This window comes from Enoplosus armatus, chromosome 19 (genome assembly GCF_043641665.1).
Source record: "Enoplosus armatus isolate fEnoArm2 chromosome 19, fEnoArm2.hap1, whole genome shotgun sequence".
Lineage (NCBI taxonomy): Eukaryota > Metazoa > Chordata > Actinopteri > Centrarchiformes > Enoplosidae > Enoplosus > Enoplosus armatus.
This window is the reverse complement of record NC_092198.1, coordinates 14,169,584-14,183,394: the sequence shown is the minus strand read 5'-3', so window position 1 is coordinate 14,183,394 and position 13,811 is coordinate 14,169,584. Positions and strand designations below refer to the sequence as shown.

The 13,811-nt window shown below is 45.2% G+C and overlaps 1 protein-coding gene across 1 annotated transcript; it reads left to right on the top strand.

Annotated features, from left to right (window-relative positions):
* Positions 1 to 213: 213 nt before the first annotated feature.
* LOC139302124 (sine oculis-binding protein homolog) lies at positions 214 to 12,898 on the top strand. Its single transcript, XM_070925718.1, has 7 exons — positions 214 to 307; positions 2,928 to 3,057; positions 3,367 to 3,561; positions 4,488 to 4,639; positions 5,948 to 6,043; positions 6,261 to 8,201; positions 10,455 to 12,898. The coding sequence occupies exons 1-6, from the start codon at positions 215 to 217 to the stop codon at positions 8,190 to 8,192; spliced, it is 2,598 nt and encodes an 865-aa protein (XP_070781819.1). The 5' UTR covers position 214; the 3' UTR covers positions 8,193 to 8,201; positions 10,455 to 12,898.
* The last annotated feature ends 913 nt before the right edge of the window (positions 12,899 to 13,811 follow it).

Below are 13,811 nucleotides of genomic sequence, written 5' to 3'. Positions count from 1 at the left end.
GGGATTGTTCGGCGGCGGAGCCTCCAGCCCGGACGCACGCATGTTCAGTGGACTCGAATGGTGTGAAGCCCCAGAAGAGGGACTCAGACGCCCGGGAATGACAGCCGCTGTCACCGGGAGTGACAGCTTTCACTCAAAGCTTCTCCGCTAAAAAAAAGAATCCCCCAGCTGACACACAACACTGATCCGGTTCGGATCCAGTCAGACCAGGACTATGCCAGAGATGGAGAAAGGAAGACCACCGGAAAATAAACGCAGCAGGAAACCTGCGCACCCCGTAAAGAGGGAGATCAACCAGGAGATGAAGGTGAGAGTGAGGTTGTGTGCCTCTGCTAGATTATTTCTTCTCCAGTGAGACGAGTTATTGACCGAGCGGTAACTTCTGTACGCAGGCAGCGCGAGACTCAACTGCGCACAAATGAATGCTGGGAATAACCAGACACACACACTGTGTTTGTTTTCGATTAATGCTCTCCTCGTGTCTGTTATGTAAGCAATCACACTTCATGAGCACACTTTTGTTTCAGATTTATAAAAAACCGCTGGGACCTTCAGTGTTTGAACCCCTGAGAAGACGATAGACTTATCATAATAAAAAAATTTTTTTATAAATAGAAACTCAAAATGTCACACACAGAGAGACACAGGACGTTTTAATTATAGATGAAGAAGAGTAGATTGGCCTTTGCCTTCTTGTGACGCCATGTCAGGCCAGCTGTGGCCGGACGCTAATGTCCAGCGGAGATCCAGATGTGCGTCACGTCTTCCCCGCTCATGCGGCGCGCACACTTGCTGTACCACAGAGGCTTGCCCTCATACCTTCCAAAAGAGAGAGTGTATTTATATCCTTTAAAATCGTGCGATAGTGCTTAAGTGTTTTTTTCCCCAGAGTAAGTCTGAGATATTTAAAGGATTCAAATATCCACCCAAACTAAAGTTACTGTTCAAAGATACTGACATGTCCTATAAGAATCTCTCCTCTGTCGCTAGGTTTAAAGGACAGTCACGGCACAGACAATAATAAGTCAAATCACAGTATCAGACTTGATTCCCTCCAACCATTATGAGCCTATTACTGCATGGAAACTAATCCATGGATTGTCTGCTTTGTTTGGGTTTGGACACTGGCTATTTGAGAGTGTTGACGGTGGTGGTAAGGGATATCTGAAGCTCCTTCAAGCAGGAGCTCAGAAATCTATAAAGACAAGCAGGGGTTTTTTTTTGGTGGGGGATTCTGGCCTTTCGTGACAGAGGAAATGTGGTCTTTTTGTGTAAGTGGTTTGGATTGTAGCGCTTGATATCCAGGGGAGGTGTAGTGTTACAACTTAACTAATTTTAATCAAAACATGTGAAATGCTATCCCCGCTTGATGTGAGCCTGCCTGGGCTGAATCTCAGGGTCGGCCCTGGTTTGTTGCCTTTGGCTGCAGCTCTCTCTGTGGTTTGGGATATGGCTTGTCACTCTCACAAAGCAGATGTTTGTCTGAACTGCCAAAAAGAAACAAAAACAACATTGTGGGAAGTGGAGGGGTGGGTGAAAAAAAAAATTGCCCGTCTTTCGTTAACAAGAAAACAGAGAGACTAAATGACACTGAGCTGTATGCATATAGGAGAGTTGCCACCAATGTAGTCCTCCTGCAAAACACCACAATACCTAAATTAGACCTGATGTGAAACATACGAGACTTAAATTGTAAAGTAAAATCCTAGAGATGTTCACCTTTAAAATTTGTTAAATGAAAGGGAAAAGGAAAGACAGTTAGAAGAAAAAAAGACAGACAGGAAAGCAGGAAGGCAAACTGATTTCTAGCTCAGCTGAGGTCCAGCCTAGTGTTGTCTCTGTAATACATCTGTTTCAACACCACATTCAGACCTACTCCCTCCACGTCAGCCCCGAGCGCAGCACCAGACACCGGATACTTAACTTTAATCATCGTTAGGCATATTTAGCTGGACATGATACCACTGCTTGCACTCACCCACACACTCTCCCAGACACACACAGCAGAAAGTGAGCAAGCAAGGGAGAGATCCATTTCTTTGAGGCCCTAGTACAGAGCAGAGGTCGGAGTGAGGAAAGCAGGGGAAAGAATGTGCAGTCAGTACTACAGCACTACAACACCACCACAGCAGGCTGGCTGTGCTGGAAAAGGGTGAAACCTGAGAGGCAGCGCTGTGTCGGGTGTCAGGGCTGGAAGGTGCTGGGGTGGAGGGGAGGATGGTGAAGATGGGAGGTGGGGGGGGGTTGCAGAGGAGAGACAAGGGGAGGGACAGGGAAAGCTGGGGATAGAGAGAGAGAGTGGTGGACATTGGAGAGAGAAGAAGGGAGAGGAGAGGGGCATTTCCGAGAACCGTGGGACCTCGCTGTGGTGTAGGGTGTCCCGCTCTGATTTCTGCCCGTTCCGGATCAGGTTTCTCCTCCAATCCGGTTCTCCCAAAGCCACAGAGAGAGGTGGGTGGATAAAGAGAGAGACCTTTGTGTTTTCTTTTTTTTTTCATCTGGTCGTAATAAAAAAAAAAACACATCCCATCTGCGGAGAACAGTTTTCTTTTCTCCCTCTTTTTTCCAATTAAAAGAGATAAACAAAGGATGATTCATAGATTTCACACTGGTGTTAGGTTTTAAACCTTTCCGTCTCAGATTTAGCAAGAGTAAACAACTTGAATACATCATGGAAAAAGCGTCATACTGTACTCCACTGTGCCCGTATTCATTTCTCCAACTGGGCTGAGGCTGAGAAAGAATCCCTTGCATTGATTCAGAGTAGGAAGGTCTGATTATGTTTAACATAGGATAAAAAGTTCCACTAACAACCCTATGATGTACGGTCACAAATTCCCATTTTGCAAGCAGGCTTTGGCTCAGTTACCCTATCCCTTTACATAGAACGTTAATCAGTGATTTCTTTTCCTCTTTTTCTCATGCAGACGTTTGCAGAAAGCACCATGAATGAGCTGCTGGGATGGTACGGCTACGACAAGGTAGATCTCAGAGACTCGGAGGCCAACGAGATCAGAAACTACAGAGAAAGACGTCAGCATGTGTCCGTGCTAAAAGGTGAGGGCAGGTGTCGACAGTTCACCGTTAGGACGGTCTTCTTGAATTTACACTAACAGGTTCTGCAGGTTTTAGCACAGACATTGAGTCACTATTCAAATGTGCTAGACATCCTCTCCTGCAGTCGCAAGTTCTCAAGTTTCATTCATTCAGATACATCTATTGTCTCTCAACACGTTTGTACTAAAAATCAGTGTAGGGCATTGTTATGGGAAGAAGTCATTACAGTATCATGTAAGCATACTGTAGAGTTATGCTATTGAATTACATGAAAAGTCATTAGCATTATATTATGTTTATGTCTTTCAGAAAACTCATTGCCAAAACCCAAGAGTCTGGACACGAAAGTCGGTCACTCGGTCCTCGCCATGAAGAGTGGAGAAAGAGAGTCCTCCAGTGTCCCCTCCTCTTCACCCTCCTCTTCCTCAACAAGTTCATCCCTGGCCACCTCCAAGGAGCACAAGAGTGCCCCTGTCATTGTCCCCCTTATAAAGCCATCAGCAGGTAGTGGGCTACTGGATTACACATCAAGAGATATGATTTTAGCCCATAGCAATGCTGCCCCCAGATTCACACATGCACACATAATCCATGACTTGTATTGTGTCTATATATGAAAAGTCGGAGTGCAGAATCAGCATTGTGGATGGGGCAAATATGGGGTTCAGAAATTTCCTCATGGTTCCTGAACATCCATATAGGCCCTACAAACAGTTAAGAGGACTTTGCAATTACATGTCATGTCCCCTACTCCTAGCATCCAATTATTTGGTACCATTATTTTTGTTTTGTTTATTGCCCTTCCTGAGATTCATCCTGTTAACTATAGTATTATTATATTCAATGATAGCAAAATACTGTATATAAAAAGGCTAGAAAAAAAGTGATACCTGAAGTTACCAGTCGATTTTTTAAGACAGCTCAAGAAACGTCAGCTCAGTTAATCTGAACAAGTTGATGTTGATGCTCTGTAGCCTTACACAGATAGAGTGTGCAGCCCATGAGTATTTTACAGTAACATATTCTCTGTTGTTTGAAATGGTAAATAGCTTACATTTATATAGCACCTTTGTCCAAAGCGTTTTACAAGGTTTTTGCCCTGGCTGATCGATTTGGGGCTCAGTGTCCTGCCCAAGGACACTTCGACATGTGGATCAGTGTACAACCCCTTCTTCCTCCTGAGCCACAGCAGCCCCTTTTTGTTTTGACTGTGTACTCCAGCATACCGTCTCTAAAATGAAAAAGGAATTGTAATTCATTGTCCTACTCCCCTCTATGTGCAGTATAAAAAGAGCTACAGTTCTTACACTCTACATGCAATATTGATGTAAAACACACACATCTCTTTGGAACTGAGCTGTGGTAGTAATACCTTTGCAAATTGCACTCATTAATTGCCCTCAAACTTTTTTTCTGCTTTTCCCCTGCAGTGGAAGATGTACAGAATGTGCAGATAGTGTGCGTTTGGTGCCAGAAGGAAGGGGTAAAACGCTACTCTCTATGTATGGGTTCAGAGCTCAAGAGCTTCTGCAGTGAGAAGTGTTTTGCTGCCTGCAGACGAGCCTACTTTAAACGCAATAAGGTTAGTGGTAAAGGAAAAATGTGTACAATACACATCAGTGACACTGTGGGCGGTCATAAGCATTTACTTGTGGCTTGTCCCTTGTTGGTAAGGTGTTGGAAATCCAGATATCTATATGGTGATGAATGATCTGTTGCTTTGTTTTTATATTTTTGAATGTGTTGAGTTCAGTAGATTGCACACACACATATAGCTACTGTATATGGACAGAGTTTTTGCCAGCTGCATCAATCTCCATACAGAGGAGACCCAGGCATCAGGTGGTTTCTGCCAGGTAAACAGAGCTTCAGAAACAGATACTCCTGATCTTGTGAGGTCACAACTGATGGATTAATTTGGAATTTAAAAAGGGGGAATCTCTGAGAACACACCTTAAAGTTATCATGGAGGAGCCAGTATAGGAATGGTGGGAGGGAGGTCAAAGTTTTTAGAGGACACTTAGTATCAGTTTCGCGTTAATGGAGGAGGGGCCGGCCATTAAGTGGCTTTGGTCCGAAGGACAGGAAAGCTGCAACTATGGAGAACCGCTCTGATGCACATTGGCATGATTTTTCACCTTCCATTACGACATGGATATACCCTCTTTAGAGGTACGGTGTGACAAGCAGCTATATCGCCTTTCACCCTTACTGTTGTTTATACTATGGTAGGTTTATTCACACGACAACGGACAAAAAGGAGGGTTGAACAGACTTGCAACAAGCCCTCTAGTTTTTCGGAGGCGGGGAGGAAAGCATTGCCATTGGCTTGTCGCTGCTTGTCTGAGAGGAAAGCCAGGAGGCCTGGGGCGAGGTGTCCACTTTCAGTGCATACCTTACCTTCAGCTGCCTCATGTTTCGTAACTCAACACGACTCAATGGGTCACAGAGATGGGGGAGCACTCAGATCCACAGCAGTTCAGCTTACATGAATCAAGAGGAATTTCCTATATTAATACTGGCAAGGCCATTAATAATATGACAAAACATCACCTGCATTATTTCCCTACTCGGTTGTAGAATCGTATTTGTTTCACAACACAGTGATTCCCTTTGTTGTACTGACCTTTAGGGTTTGGAGCCATGCATGAGGTTCAAACTGCTTCTAACCTTCATGACAAGGCAATTCATTTGAAGCTATTTTTTGCACTTGTTATGTAAGAAGCTCAAATTTGGTTTAATGGCCACAGAATAATTCCAGTTCCAAAGCAACTGCAGCAACATCATCATGAATAGGATAATGAATCCATTAAAAGTAGGGTGAACTCAGGTGTAACTGCTTCACAGTGGTTCATGTCATGTGTGTCACACTGTGGTTTTCCCCTGTCAGGCCAGAGATGAAGACCTCCATGGTGAGAGATCCCCTCAGCACTCCCATACAGAGGACTCGCCCAGACTGGTGTTGAAGATAAACAGCAACGTCAGAGTAAGAAGACACTATCAATGTATCTTTTGCTTTCCAAATGTAAAGTATTATTATGAATTTACTATAAAATGACAAGATTAAAACAGCTTTATACATGTAGCTTGCGTTCGTCTAACCTTAAGAGGTTGGGATAAAGTCAGCCTATCTCCCACATTTGTACACATTGTTTGTCTTAAAGGTTTCTGCTAAGATCTATCACTTCAATGACCCCCCACAGTCTCTCTCCCCTGTGCCACAGGTGTGTGATTGGTGCAAGCATGTTCGTCACACTAAAGAATACCTGGACTTCGGATCTGGCGAGGAACGACTCCAGTTCTGCAGCACCAAGTGTCTGAATCAGTACAAGATGGATGTTTTCTACAGAGAAGCCCGGGCAGCTCTCATCAGCTCCAGCCCAAGCAGAACCAGCCAGGAGGGGAGGGCAGATTGCATTGTGGGCGGGCAAAAGCTACTCACTCCTGAGTCTTGGAACAGCAGCAGCAGTGCAGGAGAAGCTCGTCATAGAAACATTTCCCCTAAAGGGCCGACACCAATCCATGGATCAGCAGAATCCACCTCCATCTCTTCCTCAGAGGCATCCTCTTCTAATTCCAAGGTTCCTGTCTCTGGGCTGAGGACACTGGAGAGACCCATCCAGCCTCCTCCACATCCCCCTGCTGTGGAGGTATCACCACACCCTTCTCCCCTTCATCCTCCACCTCTTCCTCGTCCCCCTCTGGAACATCACACGGTACCTCAAATCCACATGCCCTTCATCAGACCTCCTCTACATGCTCAGGGCCTGAAAAGCCCCCTTGCCAACCATCCCAGACACCCAGGCCCCCCTTCCAGCCCTATCCACAGACCTCCTCATTCTCCTCACCTGCAGCCCCCAACCTCCTCTTCCATGAATCCCCCTGGACTGATGCATCCTTTCCCAGGAGCCTACTTCCCTGGCCTGCACTCCCCTCCTCTGAACATGATGCCAAGAGGTCCTGTCCCAATGCATCCCATGATGAATTATGGTATTCCTTCCTTTAGCCCTCTTCTGCCCCAACCTACTGTCCTGGTGCCTTATCCCATAATTGTTCCCTTACCTGTTCCCATACCCATTCCTATCCCCATTCCAGTCCCTTCTAAGGCAACCCTAGAAACTCAAAGTCACAGTGGTGTTATCCAGCCTGTGCCAGAGGGGGCAGACAGGGGTAGATCCAGGGCTACCAGGTTGCCATCTCCAGGGAACCCTGAAGGGGACAGCAGATTGGTAGCCAACAAATTGGGTGGAAGCTTGACTCAATATCTCCCCTCACCAAGTGACGCCAACACAAGGGACACAGATTGGGTTAAATCAGAAAGGTCATTTCCATCCCCAACATCCACACTCCACAGTGGAGCATCCTCCCCCAGAGCACTGTACAGTGAATCCCCCTGCTCAGCCCCAGAGTCAGAGGGGCTGACAGACTATAAGCAGTCAGAGCGACAAGTCATCCAAAGGGTTCTTCAAAGGACCCAAGTGAATCTGGGTCCCAGTGCCAATGGAGTGGTGGACCTATCAGGGCTGGGGGAATCAGGAACAGGGCAGGGTACCAGATCAGGGCTCCACGAGATCATCAGACCCACCCCTCCTCTACCACAGTCCCCTTCAGATGACACTGTCTACCACCACCAGGACTCCCACACTCCACCTTCACACACCCCACCCAGCCCCACAGGGAGCAGCCATCCATATGATGCCACGTTCTCTGCCCTGACATCTCAGGACCACGGTCCAAATGGGATGTCCTCCTCATCCACACCCACCAGTCCGGATTCCTCCCTACCCCAGAGAGTACCAGCACCACCCACTGACCCTGCACTCAGTGAGCTGGAGGCTATCAAAGAGAACAAGTGCTCTGTTGTTGGCTCAGTACGGGTTGAGGGCCCAGTCAATCAGTCAGAAGAGCCCTTAGCAGTAGTCGGGGAGGTAGGCGAGGACCCCCATGTTCCTGATGAGGACCATGCCTATGCCCTGCCCACAGCGCCAAAGACAGGTGGGACCACCACCCCGCTGCTCTTGCCCAAACTCAGGGACAAGGGTAGCCTGCGGAGCCCTGCTAATATGCCCAGTGCTGGAGACATGGAGCCAGCTCTGAAGAGGCGATGCCTACGAATCCGCGATCAGAATAAGTAGAGGATGGAGGTGAGAGATTAGCATTGCTTTCACTAGCTGTTCCATCTGATATTACTGAGCTGCACATTGGAAGAAGGGAGAGAACTACTGCACCTTTTATCTTACTCATACATCCACAAAAGACATGCCACAAGCAGTCCATGGATGGGATTGACTACATCAGAGCATTTCCGAGATTGTTAAATTGAATTTAAGAGTATACCAAATTGACTCTAACTGTATTTGCATAAGCTTTCTAAATGCCATTGCATTGTTCTGTGTGGCAAACCCACCCATGTGGTATTCTGTGTTGGTTGAATTCAATTATTTTTAAATGCCATTTGAGTAGGGATTGGAAAATGTGTGCATATACACATTCACACATAAACAGGGCAAGCTTAATCACAGGTCTCACAGTATGTGCGTGGTCACTAAACAGCATGGCGCCAAAGAGAGAGAATCCCAGTAACCTGGCACTCCTCTGGGCTCTAAGGTTACCACAGGGGAAGAGGTGGAGGGCACAGGCAGTTAGAGTGAGGGGAAAGGCAATCACTTCACCACAACCTGACAGTCGCAGTGCTTTGTTTGCATGGCAGCCTGTTTTGTAGGCTCAGTTTTGCCTAGATATGTGTCTGTGTGTCTGTTTACAAGGGAGGAGAGATTTCAACATTTTAACCAGTTAGCTGATGCTTTTATCCAGAGCAGTTTGCAATGTATGAGAGGGTAGTAGGTTCATTGTCTGGACAAGGACAGATGGCTGCTGCTAAATCAAAACCGTGACCTTGAGGTTATGGGATGGTCTGTCCAACCCGACACCCAGACAGAGAGACAGATCAAGTGAGGTTGAATGAGTGTGACCCCAAAGTCAAACTCTTGCTTCTTGCAGTATGAAGGATGAGGCAGTGCAGACATGTTTCTGAGGTCACTGTAGAGACAGAGGTGATTGTCAGGCAGACTACAAGGCGCGGTGAATTTGAGAGCCAGCCCTCAGCTGTGATAGAGCTCTGGGGCTTCACTAAAACACAGGGGCAGAACCAGAGCGCTCCGATTTCGCATGTCATAATGACACCCTGTTCTGGCTTCGGCTCGTCTCTCTCCCATGTATGAGTTTAGCCCTCTCCCCTTTCAGTCCTTTTCCTTCTCCTCACTCACCACCGCTGTCCCTTGCCAACCAGATGTTGTTGTTAGAGTGCAGCAGAAAATCCCTCCTTACTTTGGACCAATCAAAGGGCCTATTGATTTCACTTGCCTGATTGGTAGTCAAATGGCTGTAACACCACCCGCTGGTATCTCGCCATAACGAGATCATGTTACCATTTTACTGTATGTCCTGAGATTAATCAGGTGATATTACAGAGATGGTTTGAATTTCAACTGGCCTGGCCTGCTTTCCTCTCCATTTTCCTCTCCAAAGGCCATGGTTCAGCTTAATAATTATGTTTAAAAATGACGGCTGTTGATAGAGAAAGCACAACATAAATCTTATACCCCAGATGTTTTGTGCCTAAGTTAAATGATTCCCTTTCACTAAATGAGTTCCCACTTTACTCTTTGTCTTTTGTTGTGGTTTCATGCGTCCCCTTAGTAACCAATACATATGAAATCACAGCATGCTGCTTGTGTCGTGCAGACGGATTTATGGCCCTGAGTTGTGTGTAATGGGAGCTGGCTGCCGTACGCGAATGACTTTAGCTTGCCACCTCTGTGCTCTGAGTCGAACATTGCTGTCCTGTTCTATTGTCTCCACTGCTAAAAGTCTTTTAAAAAATCTGACAGAATCGGCAGCCAACTGGAGGATTTCACCTCAGGAAACAGTCTTTTTTTTTGTCTCAGTTTTCCTTGCCTTTTTTTGGGATATTTTATAGCCCCGTGTAATCCGATCCCACCACATGGGTATTCGCTGAGCGTTTGAAACTAAAACGCAATGGCACAGAGGGAGTACAGAACCCTGGTTTGGCCCTTACATGTGAGTGTATGTGTGTGTGCGTCTGTTTACGTTTAATATGAGTGTTTGAATGAAAGTCTGTGTAAGTGTGCGAGAGAAAAAGAGGCCAGATGTTCTTGGTTTGATTGTGCCCTGTGCGACAGTTATCTGAGTGTTGACATGACTAAAAGCCTCATTCTCAGTGTTTATGTAGAATGGGCGGATTAAGGAATGAGTGTCCAGAGCAGGAGGGGTTGATATAAGATATGTTAGAAATGGAAATTATACAGAATCTATAATGTCTCACCACTCTTTCTCCTCCTTTTTTTGCTCTCCCTGTCTCTCCACCTAATGAACAGACTCCCTGTTTAACACTGTGTGGCGGTGCCAGATTCAGTGCCACGCCCTCTTGTGGACAACGCCAGTGCTAACACCCTCCAGCCAGTTCCTCAGCCTGTCAGCCCACCAGAGTGTTGCTCTGCCTGTAGACCAGCAGGGTGCCAACCCAGGAAGCAGTCCAGATGGCCATATTATCACAAGTCAACGAGGGGGGAGAACACAACACAATCACACATTTTGTCTTGGACCAAAAAGTATTGCTGGCTAGTGTGTTATGTTGTGTTCAGAGAGTGCTTGATATGGACCATCTCAGATTTTCTCCCTGTCTGACATTGCCCTAAAGTGTGTCTGTGTGTGTGTGTCTGTGTATGTGTGCATACGAGTTAGTGTGGCTGCCCAGATGCGCTACTCCTCCTCCTCTGCTTGCTGTACACAGCAGACAGGGCTCTGATCAGCCTTGTGTGGTCTTCTCAGATGGAGCCTGAACATGATCTCTTTCCAGGGGAAACGGTTTGTTTTCTCTGCCCGGCTTGCACAAAGAGCCACATTGTTCCTCTCCCCATATCCCACGCTGACTCCCCACTCCAGGTTTTGGGTTACCTGGCCGACGGGGGCTCAGACTTCAGGAGCTTTTTTATTTTTTTGACCGACAGCCAGGAATATAGTATACCCTTCTCCCCTCCACTTCGCCGCCCAATCTAAATACGGTACACAGTAACATACTAGTCCTGAGGTTTGATTCCTCACAACTGATTGCCTGTGATTCCCTACTCTGCTAACTTCCTTCAAGGGAGGAGAGAAATTCTGCTGAGATTAAGACTCTATCCCGGGGAGGTTTATACACTGTGTGGAGAAAGCCTGGCTGGGCTGTTAAGACAGACAACTGAGCAGTATAACACAATCTCCCAGGAGAAAGGATGCTCACTCTGCCTCCTTTAAAACAAAGTAATACGACATAGAATATATGAGGGTACGCCTACTGACTTACAGTAGCTAAGATGGTCTGTGAACACTTAAGTCGTCCTGATGACGCTGGTCCATAAATGTGTGATTTACTGACCCTCCCTCAACTTTCACCTGATCTGCCAACGCAAATCATCATTTGAATCACTTTTAGCACCACGTGCCGCAGCATGTTTGCTTTAAAATCCAGAACATTCATGGCAGATGACAGTTTAACTGATCCTGATTTTAAAATCACACTGGCTCTGATCAGACAATTCTAAAAATCAGGCTAGTAATATTACCAAATGTGGTATTATACTCAACCATCAAATGCTGTAGTATGCAGCGATCAGTATTACAGTTCCCTCTACTGGGAATATCTGATGAGATTTGACCCAGCTAGATCACTTAGAGGCTTTGTCAACACTTGTCCCATTGTAAGATTTCAGTTTTTCTAGTTGAACTCTACACAGATACTATTTGATGTTATATTAACTTTTAACTTATGGATGATGCATCTGTAGATTTTCACAAAAAAAGTGCTTTATTTCTTCATTTGTTTTTTCTTTGATAATTGTATTTTGTGAGTGCCGAAGCTCTTAAATCCGCCCCATGTTTATATACTTTATCCCCACTAGAGAGCAGTGTTTGCCTTTGTAACTTTGCACCTGCCCTTTTCTGACAAGAAAGCACCAAAAGGCCCATAGGCTGCCGAAACCCATGAGATTACACAGGACACTGCACTTGGTGCCAGCTGACTGACATCCAATGCCAAGTAGATAGCTTTTCCCCCACATCTTGCTGCCATGATTTTCTCATTTCATCATAATTATGCCTACCATTACAGCAGTGTCATACCAAGAAGACCCAGGGTGCCCTTCAAAGCCTCCTCTTAATGAAGATTTGAACAGCTCCCCTGGGATAAGCAGTCATCATGACCTACTCCTAGAATAACTCCAAATGTGACCCACCCCTGCCATCATTCCAAAACGACATGCCTATCAGTTTGTGTGTTTGTGCGTGTGCCTACAGCAGCGACACATTTCTCTCCACTCATTCCAGCCTACACCTTCACCACAGGTCATGCCATTATGTTCGTGTCATCCTCGGCTGGCCAGGGGACTCTGTCGACTGCTTGTATGAGTCAGTGATGACGTCACTCCATGCATATAGCTGCGGTGTCAACAAGTGGCCCTCTTCTCTGACGGCAGAGGCCAAAAAAAGATGTTCAGACTGCCATTGTTGGTTTTATTGCACATTTGAATCATTGCCATTTCTGACCTGATACAGGATGTGTGTTAATCCAATGTTTAGACAAAAAAAAGACATTTTGTGTCAGACATTTTGTTGCTGTTGTTGCCTGAAAGTTCATTGGTTCCCCTGTCAAACATTTAGCCCACTGTCTGAATAGATTATTCACAGATTGTTTGTATTTGAATATAGATTCAGTAACCGAGAGCTTTGGTGGAGACCTCTTTGTAAAGTAAAATAAATAAAAGTTATTCTAAGAGCAAGGAAACACGTGGTGTGTGTGTCACACTTCTTCAATTCTTCGTATAGTACTTTTTTTTACCACTTTTTTCTTCAAATCTTGAATCTCTTCAAACTGATATTTTGTTGTGCTGTAACCTTCTAAATTTGAATGTAGGAATATTAGCCAAACTAATTTACACACATAAAACAATTAGAAAGATTGTAAGCTGTATATAAGGGCTGCTAACGCACTGCCCTGTAAATGTCTATTTTTAGTGCCAGCGTGTCTGCAAGGCAGCGCATCAGCATTCCTGACATACTGAAAGTTGGTCGAGGCCCTGAACGGTGACGGTAAAACAGATGAATGAGATAAGAGAGCAGGAATTCCGGCTTGATGAGGACTAGCTGGGAACAGTGATTGGAGGTTGGCCCACTTAAGGGGGCAGTGGGATCCCGGCCTTTGGCAACTTACCAGGGGTAAGACCAACCAAAACTGCTGGACAGGAGTCATCAAAACACTTATTAGTACACAGGAAAAGAGGGAACAGATTTGGGATTCCTATTTGTCAAGTCACCTACTATTATGCAACACAACACCGGATACAGGACATTTCCTTCAAAATAAAAGCATCAATCAAATTTACTAATGAGATTACACTGTATTATGGTAACATTGTGTTTTGTAATTATCAGAGTCGAATTTCAAAAATAAAATTGTATTTATATAAAACATTTCATAAAAAATGGTACAAAATGAAATGGCATTCCTTTTAAACTACATAATTACTTGAAATCTAATTCTCAACTCAGGGTCCAAAGAGGCTTGATTGTGCCCTGTGCACAATTTATTTTACATAATGATATATTTCTTATTTACATAATAATACCTCTACATGTAATACATTTATATGTAGGCTAAATGTATTATATCTTTATATATCTAAATATATATTTTATAT

Coding starts and splice junctions, on each gene's coding strand:
- LOC139302124 (XM_070925718.1), top strand. CDS start 215: ATGCCAGAGATGGAGAAAGGAAGACCACCGGAAAATAAACGCAGCAGG. Junction 3,058..3,366: donor GCATGTGTCCGTGCTAAAAG/GTGAGGGCAGGT, acceptor TATGTCTTTCAG/AAAACTCATTGCCAAAACCC. Junction 3,562..4,487: donor CCTTATAAAGCCATCAGCAG/GTAGTGGGCTAC, acceptor TTTCCCCTGCAG/TGGAAGATGTACAGAATGTG.